Here is a 13,828-nt window from a genome sequence, read left to right as displayed (position 1 = left end):
AGGTGCAGAAGTCACAGGGTAGTAGTCATGGGCGACTTCAACTTCCCAAACATTGAGTGGAAACTCTTTAGATCAAATAGTTTGGATGGGGTAGTGTTTGTGCAGTGTGTCCAGGAAGCTTTTCTAACACAGTATGTAGATTGTCCGACCAGAGGGGAGGCCATATTGGATTTAGTACTTGGTAATGAACCAGGGCAGGTGATAGATTTGTTAGTGGGGGAGCATTTTGGAGGTAGTGACCACAATTCTGTGACTTTCACTTTAGTAATGGAGAGGGATAGGTGCGAGCAACAGGGCAAGGTTTATAATTGGGGGAAGGATAAATACAATGCTGTCAGACAAGAATTGAAGTGCAGAAGTTGGGAACATAGGCTGTCAGGGAAGGACACAAGTGAAATGTGGAACTTGTTCAAGGAACAGGTACTGCGTGTCTTTGATATGTATGTCCCTGTCAGGCAGGGAAGAGATGGTCGAGTGAGGGAACCATGGTTGACAAGAGAGGTTGAATGTCTTGTTAAGAGGAAGAAGGAGACTTATATAAGGCTGAAGAAACAAGGTTCAGACAGGGCGCTGGAGGGATACAAGATAGCCAGGAGGGAACTGAAGAAAGGGATTAGGAGAGCTAAGAGAGGGCATGAAAAATCTTTGGCGGGTAGGATCAAGGAAAACCCCAAGGCCTTTTACACATATGTGAGAAATATGAGAATGACTAGAGCGAGGGTAGGTCCGATTAAGGACAGTAGCGGGAGATTGTGTATTGAGTCTGAAGAGATAGGAGAGGTCTTGAACAAGTATTTTTCTTCAGTATTTACAAACGAGAGGGGCCACATTGTTGGAGAGGACAGCGTGAAGCAGACTGATAAGCTTGAGGAGATACTTGTCAGGAAGGAAGATGTGTTGCGCGTTTTGAAAAACTTGAGGATAGACAAGTCCCCCGGGCCTGACGGGATATATCCAAGGATTCTATGGGAAGCAAGAAATGAAATTGCAGAGCCGTTGGCAATGATCTTTTCGTCCTCGCTGTCAACAGGGGTGGTACCAGAGGATTGGAGAGTGGCGAATGTCGTGCCCCTGTTCAAAAAAGGGAATAGGGATAACGCTGGGAATTACAGGCCAGTTAGTCTTACTTCGGTGGTAGGCAAAGTAATGGAAAGGGTACTGAGGGATAGGATTTCTGAGCATCTGGAAAGGCATTGCTTGATTAGGGATAGTCAGCACGGATTTGTGAGGGGTAGGTCTTGCCTTACAAGTCTTATTGAATTCTTTGAGGAGGTGACCAAGCATGTGGATGAAGGTAAAGCAGTGGATGTAGTGTACATGGATTTTAGTAAGGCATTTGATAAGGTTCCCCATGGTAGGCTTATGCAGAAAGTAAGGAGGCATGGGATAGTGGGAAATTTGGCTGGTTGGATAACAAACTGGCTAACCGATAGAAGACAGAGAGTTGTGGTGGATGGCAAATATTCAGCCTGGAGCCCAGCTATCAGTGGCGTACCGCAGGGATCAGTTCTGGGTCCTCTGCTGTTTGTGATTTTCATTAACGACTTGGATGAGGGAGTTGAAGGGTGGGTCAGTAAATTTGCAGATGATACGAAGATTGGTGGAGTTGTGGATAGTGAGGAGGGCTGTTGTCGGCTTCAAAGAGACATAGATAGAATGCAGAGCTGGGCTGAGAAGTGGCAGATGGAGTTTAACCCTGACAAGTGTGAGGTTGTCCATTTTGGAAGGACAAATCTGAATGCGGAATACAGGGTTAACGGTAGGGTTCTTGGCAATGTGGAGGAGCAGAGAGATCTTGGGGTCTATGTTCATAGTTCTTTGAAAGTTGCCACTCAAGTGGATAGAGCTGTGAAGAAGGCCTATGGTGTGCTAGCGTTCATTAGCAGAGGGATTGAATTTAAGAGCCGTGAGGTGATGATGCAGCTGTACAAAACCTTGGTCAGGCCACATTTGGAGTACTGTGTGCAGTTCTGGTCACCTCATTTTAGGAAGGATGTGGAAGCTTTGGAAAAGGTGCAAAGGAGATTTACCAGGATGTTGCCTGGAATGGAGAGTAGGTCATACGAGGAAAGGTTGAGGGTGCTAGGCCTTTTCTCATTAGAACGGAGAAGGATGAGGGGCGACTTGATAGAGGTTTATAAGATGATCAGGGGAATAGATAGAGTAGACAGTCAGAGACTTTTTCCCCGGGTGGAACACACCATTACAAGGGGACATAAATTTAAGATAAATGGTGGAAGATATAGAGGGGATGTCAGAGGTAGGTTCTTTACCCAGAGAGTAGTGGGGGCATGGAATGCACTGCCTGTGGTAGTAGTTGAGTCGGAAAATTTATGGACCTTCAAGCGGCTATTGGATAGGTACTTGGATTAGGGTAGAATAAGGGAGTGTAGGTTAACTTCTTAAGGGCAGCACGGTAGCATTGTGGATAGCACAATTGTTTCACAGCTCCAGGGTCCCAAGTTCGATTTCGACTTGGGTCACTGTCTGTGTGGAGTCTGCACATCCTCCCCATGACTGCGTGGGTTTCCTCCGGGTACTCCGGTTTCCTCCCACAGTCCAAAGATGTGCAGGTTGGGTGGATTGGCCATGAAAAATTGTCCAAAATTCTATGATTAACCTAGGACAAAAGTTCGGCGCAACATCGTGGGCCGAAGGGCCTGTTCTGTGCTGTATTTCTCTATATCTATATGCCTGGGCACTGCTTCAGTCCCGTGGAGGGTCACCCCTGCCACATGGACCGTTCCGCCGTCAACCCCATCCCCCATCGGGCCTGGCAGGGGGCCCCCCACCCAGCCAGCCAGTGTCTCACCTGGTGGCCCAGTCGCGCCTCTCTATATCCTACCTCCTCTCTCTTCCTCAACAGACACAACTCCGGTTTCATGATTTTTAAAATCACAAGTTAACCACCTGGTCTCAAAGTCGGCCCATCAGAATCAGAGAATCGCCGAGGCCCCGGAGAATACCGGGTCGGGCTCGCTAATTGAGGCACTCTCAATTACCACACGAAAGTTAGGTCAGTAATCAAAGGCTTTAATAAGCAGTGAACAATGGCAGCCTCCATGAGAAGTGTGCTCGCAAAATGGAGTCTCATCTTAAGTACTGTTTCCCAGGGGGCGTAGCCAGAGGCGGAGTCCCCCAGGGTTCCAAGCCTCTTAAAGGGGCAATGTATTCCGATCATCACAAGCCTCTTAAAGGGGCAAGGTATTCCGATCATCACACTAATGATATGCAAACACTGTTTACTGTATGTGTGTTACGGAAGCATTGATGAAATCGCGATTTGGCATCAAATCGGCGCCCGCCGCAATTTCGGCGTCTGAAACGATTCTCAGCCCAATCGCGTTTCCATTATTTCGCCGTCAGAGTATGTAGAATCCCACCTGTGGTCTTTTAACCTGAGTTCAGGATTAAGCAGAGCACTGTTGTGTTGCGATTGAACCAACATTAAGGAAGGAGGATTGGTTTAGATTCTAACGCGTGGAGTTACTGTCCAAGGCAAATAAGCATGCTTGTGGTACTGCAAATATTTAGTTACAATCTCAACATTGTTGGGCAACCTTAAGCAACTCTAATATATTATTATTTAAAAAAAATAATATTTTCAAACAAAAGAGGAAAAAAATTATATTAAATTAAATGAAACTGTCTGACATAACTGCAAACATTGTCACAATTGTTTATTTAACTATTAGTAAATGCTCTTAAAAAGATGTAGCATTGCCCATGTCCCACGTGACTTCTAACATCAAAGTTATTTTTAGAAAAATACTGCATCAGCTTAGAATGAATAGAAACTGTTAAAATCTATCTGGCTGATGTTTGGCATCAGTTGTGGCCAACTAATAGATGGGGCCGTATTTACACGTAAAACGATGACACATTTAATGACAAAAAATATAAATGAAAGAGGTAAAAGAAGCTATACTTTGCAGATATAAAATACCCAGGGCGTAAATGAGCAGTCTTGTCGCACCCAACTTGGTGTGGGGACAAGACCGTGGAATCTCACGAGGTTTGTGGCGCTCAGTACATCTTGTGCGATTCCATTGGATCTCACTCTCACTGGGCGAGGTTCATTTAAATATGCGTCTGCCAGATTCTCCCAGGGCCCGGGATTCACTGGCTGCACTTGGAGAACTGGCCAGGATGCCATTTCATACTGGTCCACACAAATGTGGACCTGTCGTAATGGCACCTGGTGGGGTTTACTAGGCCATTGGAGACCCCCAAGTGGTTGAGCATTGAGCACGGTAGCCTCCTGGCACTGCTACTGGCACCTGGGCACCTTGGCACTGTCAGCCTGGCACTGGCTGGCTGACAGGGACACAGTTTGGGTGCCAGGCTGGCAGTGCCAAGGTGCCAGGTTGCCTGGACCAGAGGTCAGGCCCGAGGGGGGGGGGGGGGGGGGGGTGTCTTACCCATAAGGGTGCTCAAGGACGCCAGAAGAGCTAAGTTGGTTGAAGTGGCGGGTGTGGACAGGCCGGGGTGGGGTGCTGACGGGGGGGGGGGGGGGGGGGGGGGGGGGAATCAGGACTGCCTTTAAAAATGGCAATCCCGAGCCGCGAGTAGTGTTCCTGCATTAGAGAGGTGAGATCGCCAGTGCAGGAAATGTCTAAAGTGCAGCCTCGATGGGGAGTACCTCGCCGAGGCCAATAGAAAATGGCAAAGTGCGTTGAATAACTGGGTGTTTCTCGACGTCATAGATTTTTTTTTTTGGATGAATCGTACCCCAAATCTTTCACCATTTATTGTTCCAATTTTTGCTTTTTTTATTCCCATCTAACACTCCAGAATCACTTTTCTATTTTACTGCGAATTGTAATCAAAACCTTCAAAGGCCATTCTATGAAAATAATCAGTGGTTTCAAGTTCCATTTCTAATGTAAAAGCAAGATACTGCAAATGCTGGAAATTTGAAATAAAAAGAGAAAATGCTGAAAAACACAGCAGGTCTGGCAGCACGTGTGGACCGAAAAACAGAGCCCATATGACTCTTCTTCAGAGCATTTCTAATGTAATTGCTTCATACCCATCAAATAGAGGGCAGCACGGTGGCACAGTGGTTAGCAATGCTGCCTACGGTGCTGAGGACCCGGGTACGAATCCCGGCCCTGGGTCACTGTCCGTGTGGAGTTTGCACAGTCTCACCGTGCCTGTGTGGGTTTCACCCCCACAACCCAAAGATGTGCAGGGTAGGTGAATTGACCACGCTAAATTGCCCCTTAATTGGAAAAAATAATTGGGTACTCTAAATAAATAAAAAAATACCTATCAAATAGTGAAATTATAACTGGTAACCTTGATATTTATATTAAACACCTGGTCACAACAAATACTTTGTCTGGAAACAATGATCTGGTTGTTGTATGCAGCGAGTGCACTACCAACCAGGTTCAAAAAAGTGTTTATTAAGTATCACCTCACTCAATTCATACCTGAAGTCATAGCAACTGGAAAATCACATCCACATTCTATGGCACGTAAGGCTGCTTGCAAACCTGACACCTGCAAATAAAATGAAGTTATTTAAATTGAGTTACTTTGAAAATAGAAATAAATGTCACACAACTGCTGTTGCTGGAGTCGATGCAGAAGTCATTTGAAAGGTCATGGCAATAAACTTACAGGAAAATACAATTAACTTTCTCAGCAAAAATGTACATATTAAAAAAATACAATTAACGTTATGTTACCAAGCCTCACTATTGTATAAGATTACAAATCGACACTGCAATCTGAACATGAATAAACATGGAAATCTGAAGCCCCACTTCAAAATGCAAATATGTGATACGCCAAACTAATTCAACTTTTAAGATCTTCAACTCTGATATTTAATGTGAGCCAGGTGTTGATGTTTGACCCAAATTGTTTAGATTTCTTAATTACCTATATTGTCAGATGGCTCTGCTGCGAACCTGCTATTTATTTTTCAGACTATTTATTTTATTTTGAGATCCAGAGGTACAGGTAATGCATAAAATGCCATTCAGCCCAATCATGCAACAAATATTTTCTAGCAATAAAATAATTAGAAGTATATGAACAAGAATATAGTGCACTCCCAGTGTCGCAAACATCATTCAATCAGATCATGGCTGAATTGTACCTCAATTCCATTTTCCTGTCTTTGAACCATATTCCTTAATACCCTTGTCGAACAGAAATCTATCACACTCAATCTTGAAAATTTCAACTGAATACACATCAGCAACCTTTTACAGGAAAGAGTTCAGAATTTCCCATGCCCTTTAAATGTAAAAGTGCTTCCTAAACTCATTCCTAAATGTCTAAGTTCCAGTTTTAAGATTACAACTCTTCATTCTGGATTCACCTACGAGCAGAAATAGTTCCCCTGTATTTACCCAATTAAATCCTTTTATCGTTTTAAATGCTTTAGTTAGATCATCCTTCAATTTTCTGAACTCAAGTGAGTTTATGCAACCCTAGTTCATGCAACATGTCTTCATAATGAAAACCTTTAAACCTTGATAAACACAGGTGCGCAGTCGAGGGCCTCCTCCCGTACTGTATGCACATTCCCAGCACATTGATAGTAAACCGACACAGTCACTGGACACATCAGTCATGCCTGTATATCAATGGGACTTATTGCTACCAGAATGTGCTGGTGTCACAGAAGTCCGTCCTTCTCCCTATGTGCTCACAGCATCTTTGAGGCACAGCTGAACAGCACCCCCCCCCCCCCCCCCCCCCCCCGCCACCCCACCCACTATCTCATTAACATCTGTCCCATGTAACACTGTAGTACTGAAGGGTTCAGCTCCATGGATGCCAGATCATCAGGAAAAGCTACAGTGTCACTGCTGCATCGCCATGATATGAGCTTGTCCATTGAACGCAGGTGAGATGACTTCAGCCAGACAGGAATGATTCACTTAGGCTCTGAGGATCTATGGAGTGTCCTTTGGATTTCAGTAAAGCGTTTGATAAGGTTCCCCACGGTCAGCTATTGCAGAAAATACGGAGGCTGGGGATTGAGGGTGATTTAGAGATGTGGATCAGAAATTGGCTAGTTGAAAGAAGACAGAGGGTGGTGGTTGATGGCAAATTTTCAGAATGGAGTTCAGTTACGAGTGGCGTACCACAAGGATCTGTTCTGGGGCCGTTGCTGTTTGTCATTTTTATAAATGACCTAGAGGAGGGCACAGAAGGTTGGGTGAGTAAATTTGCAGATGACACTAAAGTCGGTGGAGCTGTAGACAGTGCGGAAGGATGTTGCAGGTTACAGAGGGACATAGATAAGCTGCAGAGCTGGGCTGAGAGGTGGCAAATGGAGTTTAATGTAGAGAAGTGTGAGGTGATTCACTTTGGAAAGAAAAACAGGAATGCGGAATATTTGGCTAATGGTAAAATTCTTGGCAGTGTGGATGAGCAGAGGGATCTCGGTGTCCATGTACATAGATCCCTGAAAGTTGCCACCCAGGTTGATAGGGTTGTGAAGAAGGCCTATGGTGTGTTGGCCTTTATTGGTAGAGGGATTGAGTTCCGGAGCCATGAGGTCATGTTGCAGCTATACAAAACTCTGGTACGGCCTCATTTGGAGTATTGCGTACAGTTCTGGTCGCCTCATTATAGGAAGGACGTGGAAGCTTTGGAACGGGTGCAGAGGAGATTTACCAGGATGTTTTCTGGTATGGAGGGAAAATCTTATGAGGAAAGGCTGATGGACTTGAGGTTGTTCTCGTTAGAGAGAAGAAGGTTAAGAGGTGACTTAATAGAGGCATACAAAATGATCAGAGAGTTAGATAGGGTGGACAGTGAGAGCCTTCTCCCGCGGATGGAGGTGGCTAGCACGAGGGGACATAGCCTTAAATTGAGGGGTAATAGATATAGGACAGACGTCAGAGGTAGGTTTTTTACGCAAAGAGTGGTGAGGCCGTGGAATGCCCTACCTGCAACAGTAGTGAACTCGCCAACATTGAGGGCATTTAAAAGTTTATTGGATAAGCATATGGATGATAATGGCATAGTGTAGGTTAGATGGCCTTTAGTTTTTGACTTCCCATGTCGGTGCAACATCGTGGGCCGAAGGGCCTGTACTGCGCTGTATCGTTCTATGTTCTATGCATGTCATCATCACCTTCCTGGAATGTAGGGACCATGGGCATCTTCTGCATCTCCGTGACAGGAACCTTGTCACAGACAGTAAGTGTACTGCTACCAGCCAGAGGCAAGCAAAATGATACAGATGCAATGTGAGGATTTTGGTATTGGAGGCGGGCCAGTGCACCCAATCCACCATTCGAAGACCCCCTCTCCCAGCAATGTGTCCAGAATCTTCGTGACATACGAGCCAGCGTACACCCCCTCAATGCTCTCTGGCAACTCCACGATCCTCAGGTGTTGCCTCTGAGAGCAGTTCTCCAGATATAAACATAGAAACATAGAAGATAGGAGCAGGAGGAGGCCTTTTGGCCCTTCGAGCCTGCTCCGCCATTTATCACGATCATGGCTGATCATCCAACTCAATAGCCCAATCCTGCTTTCTCCCCATAGCCTTTGATCCCATTTTCCCCAAGTGCTATATCTAGCCGCCTCTTGAATATATTCAATGTTTTAACATCACCTACTTCCTGTGGTAATGAATTCCACAGACTTATCGATCTTTGGGTGAAGAAATGTCTCCTCATCTTTGTCCGAAATGGTTTACCCTGAATCCTCAGACTGACTCCTGGTTCTGGACACACCCATCATTGGGAACCTCTTCCCTGCATCTACCCTGTCTAGTCCTGTTAGAATTTTATAAATCTCTATGAGATCCCCCCTCATTCTTCTGAACTCCAGTGAGAACAATCCCAACCTAGTCAATCTCTCCTCATATGACAGTCCCGCCATCCCTGGAATCAGTCTGGTAAACCTTCGCTGCACTCCCTCAAGAGCAGGAACATCTTCCTCAGAAAAGGAGACCTTCCACCTGCTCCTGAAGCCACTTCTGGGTATCTCGCAACACCCCCATTTTGGTCGCCAACCAACTAAGCTACTCCTCGTGCTGCCCCACCTTCTCCTCAACCTTCTGGATTTCCTGGCTCTGGGTCTCCAGGCTCAGCTCCATGTGGTCCATGCCCACCTTCAGCGGATCCACCGCCCTTGCCAGGTCCTCCAGAGACTCCTTTCTCTGCTGGGTGAACTTCTCGTTCAAGAAGTCTACCAGCGGCTCCATAGACCACTGAGATGGTCGGGCTGATCTCTTGCCCTCTGCCATCTTCCCCTGTGTCGCAGGAACGTTTCTCGTTCCGACAACCCCTTTCGCTTAAAATCATTTCTGGTCCACAAATCCATCCACCAATGGAATGAACTCTTCCTCCACCATTCCTGTACCTTTTTCCATCAAAACATCCGCCCGTTAATCAGGGAAAAGGCCCAAAAATGCAGCCACAAGTGGGAGCGACCACTCACACCATGGCCGCCATCGGAAATCCAAGATGTATAATGTTGTGTTTCTTCATGAAGATGGCATCTGAGGAGGATTCACTGATGTAAAAATTGTGCATCACAGTCACTTTCATGGACACTGGAAGCTGTTGCCCTATAAATCCCTGTGGTGCTAAATCCTGCAGCAGGTAGCATATGTGACCAACCAGTTCCATGAACGTGCACATCTTCGGCTACACCAGTTCTCAATTATATGCAGGAATATCACGCGCCATCTATCTGTCATGCAACGACTAATGCAGTGGTTTTTTTTAAAAAATTCCCGGGACCCACTTTTACCAACTGGCCAACCTTCGTGACCCACGTCGGCCGACCTTCACGACCCACGCGGTTGACCTTCACGACCCACAATTATCTCTTACCTTTAACGTGACAGATAAGCCTGCTTCGTCCTTAACTTGCTGTTGAGGACATCAGCTGACAATTTAAGTTCTCGCTGCATCCTTTGAAAAAATTCAAGAGGTTTGTCCTCAAACTCACCAAGCATAATCTTCAAATGCCTTTGAAGTCTTGAGGGTTTTAAACTTTCATTTACCAGTACTTCCCTGCATATAACACAGATAGGCTTTGCATCCTTCTTTGCATTGGCACAATTAACAAAGCCACGCCTCAAGAAATCATTTTTCGTGTTTTGTTCCTGATTTCAGTATTTTCTTTGTTGGCTGTTCATCAGAGGCCTTGGAGATCTGCATACAGCTCATACCAGCATTGTTCTGCCCTGCTGGGGTCTCCCCTAAGAAGCTCTCTCCAGAAGATTCAGTTGTGAGATCCTGGCCTGTTTGTGTCTCTGGCCCTCTCTTCCTTATTATAATATGACCCATCTTCAGTTCTTCACACAGTTCTGTTGCTTGCTTGCTGGGAGCGACAAAATGGAGGAATCTCTTCTCTCGCCTAAAGCACGGAAGTAAAGGCTGCGCAATGTCATTGTATGGGTGCATGACCTGCTCTCTGCTGGCGGGAAGACTTCATTGTTTGTATTTAAAGAGCGGTCACGGTTAGCATTCTCAACTTAAAAGACGGTCGCGACCGGCATTCTTAAAAGCCGTTGTGTGCTTCTCCCATGATCGGGAATGCCGCGACCGATCGGTCCATAACACTCCTGGAACCGGGACTCTGAGTTTGAAAAACACTATGCTAACGCACGTATGGGAGATGGCTACACACCACATGACTAAGTAAAGACAGCTTCTGCCATTTTACTGCATCCTAATCTCAGAAGCAGGCATTGTCCTAACCTGTACTACATAGCCTTGTGCTTTGTTTGGACCATGAACGGCAATTGTCAATGTGTGTTTAACAGAAAGCAAGGTATTAAGAGTGCACCCCTTGGTCAGTGTTCCTTGGCGCACCAATGGGAGATGGCTGCACACTTCAGCGGTGGGAAACACAGCCTGCCATTGAAAAGGGAAGGGACAATTATGTCCTGGATTTATGCAACAAGAAACACGTCAAGGGCATTATTGCGATATTTTCTAGTCACGCCAACAAAGACACCCATGCCGATCTGGTGCAGAGGAACCTGGTCAAATTTTCCAAAGTGCCCAAACTGGGTGCAATCCCCACATGGGGTCCTCAAAGCTCTACAACTAAAGTATAATTTCCATCCCTTTATATTCCAGCCTCTGTGCACAAGCTGTGCTTTATGTAAATAGACATCAATATTCCTTGCCTCGACAATAGTTTCTCGTCTCTCACCATTTGAAAGTCATACGATTTGTCCTTCTGAACTCCATTCACCTAAGTTCTGCCTTCTCATTTAACCTATTGATGTCACCATATAATTTCCTTACACCCGCATATGCAACCTATTGCACCTGTTAATTTAGGATCATCTGCCAACTTAGAAGGAAGGGTTAGAATGTTTTAATGAGAAGGAGGATCAAGGCATCGATGCTTGGAGATAATGACAATGGCCTCTGAGTTTATTATGAGTAGACGCCAAGTCTCCCAAAATCCCAGAAAGGTTTGTTGGTAACAGGTTGTTGAGGAGAGAATAGCAGTGTATTTGGAAAATCATAATCTGATCAAGCAGAGTCAGAATGGGTTTAATGAAGGGTAATCATGTCTGACAAATTTAATAGCATTCTTTGAGAAGGTATCAGCCAGAGTATATAGAGGAGAACCAGTCAATTTTGGGTATTTAGGTTTTCAAAAGGCATTTGATTAGAAGCCACACAAAAGGCTACTGTGAAGGATGTTAGAAGTACTATTCTGGCATGGATGGAAGATTAAAAAAAAAAAATTTTAGAGTACCCAATTCATTTTTTTCAATTTAGGGGCAATTTAACGTGGCCAATCCACCTATCTTTTGGGTTGTGGGGGAAAAATCCACGCAAACACGGGGAGAATGGTATGGATGGAAGATTGACTAACAGGAAAAAACGAGTAGTAATAAGGGGGTCTTTCTTAGGTTGGAGAGCAGTAACTAGTGGAATGTCAGTGATGGGACCGCACCTCTTCACAATCATTTGGAGGAAGGAACAGAGTGTACTGTGGCCAAATTTGTAGAGGTTATAAAGGTGAGGCGGAAGGCAGGATGTCAGGAGGATGCAAGTAGTTTAGAGAGAGAAATAGGACAGAACTTGGCAAAAATTGCAGAGTGCTGGATCAAACGAGAAAAGCAGTGTGAAACTCACTGGTTATTCAGCTGACTTTTGCAGCCACAGCAAATGGCACGCTGTGCAATTTCAAAGTAAGGATTATACATCTAGCTTGGGAGGGAGGGAGTTGGGGAAAAGCTGGGATTCAGAGATTGGGGTGTCCAAACATCAAAGCAAAGTTAAAGGCACCAGCAAACCCCCCTCCGGCCATCAGGACCCCGGCAGACAAGGGGAACACCTTCATCCCTCCAAAACAGAGGCCCAACCTCCCTCGCACCACTCAATGGTCGGGTCACCACTCCTCATAGCATAGAGGCATCAGGGTAACCCGAGACATGCCCAATCTTCATCAGGGCACTCCCTCTCATGGGAGAGTATAGGACCAGAGAGCATGGGGTGCTCATTTAAGATGTATTTGAGGAAGAATTTCTCCTCTCAGAGGGATGAACCTTTGAAATTCTTTACCCCAGGAAGCTGTGGAGGCCAAGTCCTTGAACATTTTCAAGACTGAGATCGAGATTTTTAATCAGCCAGGGAATTAAGGATTACACAGATACGGCAGCGTGATGAATAGGTAATGTGTCTTTAAGATCATCCATGTTATGTCCCTTTAAGGCCGGGTTTGGAACCCCGGGGGTCTCTGCCTCCGGCTCCACCACCCGGGGCCAGATATAAGGTGACGTCCTGTGGGTGGCGCTCAGTGAGCACTCATCTCTCCGGCTGGCAAAGTTCTCTGTTTATTAAAGCCTGTGTTTTACGAGTACACTCTCTCGTGTCATAATTGAGGGTATATCAATTTAATAAACAGATTACGATAGGATGGATATTGGTCTCAAGCCAGAAAAGCTCGACCTGGACGCACGTACGCTGGAAGCCCAAGAAATTTTTGAACACTGGCTTCGGTGTTTTGAGGCCTACCTGGAATCCTCGGCAGACCCCGTCACCGAGCCTCGCAAGCTGCGCCTACTCCACGCCCAGGTAAGCCACAGAATCTCCGGCCTGATCGAGAAGGCCGCCAACTACAGTGCGGCGATTGAGATTCTGAGGAAGAGTTTTGTAAAACCCATCAATGAGGTACATGCACGGCATCTGCTCTCTACTCGCCGGCAGCGCTCAGGGGAATCGCTGGACAAGTACTTGGAAAAGCTCACCATGCTCACTAGAAACTGTAACCATCAAGATTTGACCGTGGACGTCCACGTGAACCTCCACATCCGCGACGCCTATGTGTCTGGAATCCAATCGAACTATATTAGTCAGCGACTCCTGGAAAACGGGGCGAAAGATCTGCAGGAAACGGTAACGCTCACCACCTCTCTGGATGTGGCCTACCAGAACCTCGGCACGTATCCCGCGGACCCTGCAAGCCCCTCGCGGCCTTCCCCAGGCTCGGCTACGTCACGGGCCTGCGCCGCAAGGTGACCAGCCCAGATCGGGGGCACACCGTGCTTTTTCTGTAGGCAGGGCCAGCATCCACGACAGCACTGCCCAGCCCTTTCCGCGACCTGTAGCGACTGCGGAAAGAAGGGGCATTTCGCGAGGGTCTGGCTGACCAGGCCCAAGGCCCAGAAACAAAAAGCCCAACAGGCCCGAAAATTGAGCTCACACCCACAGGCCGTGCAACGCAGCTGCGCGCCGGCCGGTCTCATCCCTTTCTGATGCGTCATTGGCCTCGTGCGAGTCGTGGGGGCGGCCATCTTGGCGGCGGCCATCTCCTAAACCTGACAGATGCGATCAACGAGGGCTGCCATTTTTTGACTCCGATTCAA

At 46.4% G+C, this 13,828-nt stretch overlaps 1 protein-coding gene across 1 annotated transcript in view; it reads right to left on the bottom strand.

Annotated features, from left to right (window-relative positions):
• The window catches only part of LOC119962275 (sperm-associated antigen 16 protein-like), a 1,248,392-nt gene that overhangs the window by 1,123,904 nt on the left and 110,660 nt on the right, over window positions 1-13,828 (bottom strand). The window contains exon 5 of the mRNA XM_038790262.1: window positions 5,439-5,508. Coding sequence (XP_038646190.1) covers window positions 5,439-5,508 — 70 coding nt within the window. The remainder of the gene's footprint in view (window positions 1-5,438; window positions 5,509-13,828) is intronic.

This window comes from Scyliorhinus canicula, chromosome 2 (genome assembly GCF_902713615.1).
Source record: "Scyliorhinus canicula chromosome 2, sScyCan1.1, whole genome shotgun sequence".
Lineage (NCBI taxonomy): Eukaryota > Metazoa > Chordata > Chondrichthyes > Carcharhiniformes > Scyliorhinidae > Scyliorhinus > Scyliorhinus canicula.
Note: the sequence above shows the minus strand (reverse complement) of the source record. Positions and strands in the feature narration are given on the sequence as shown.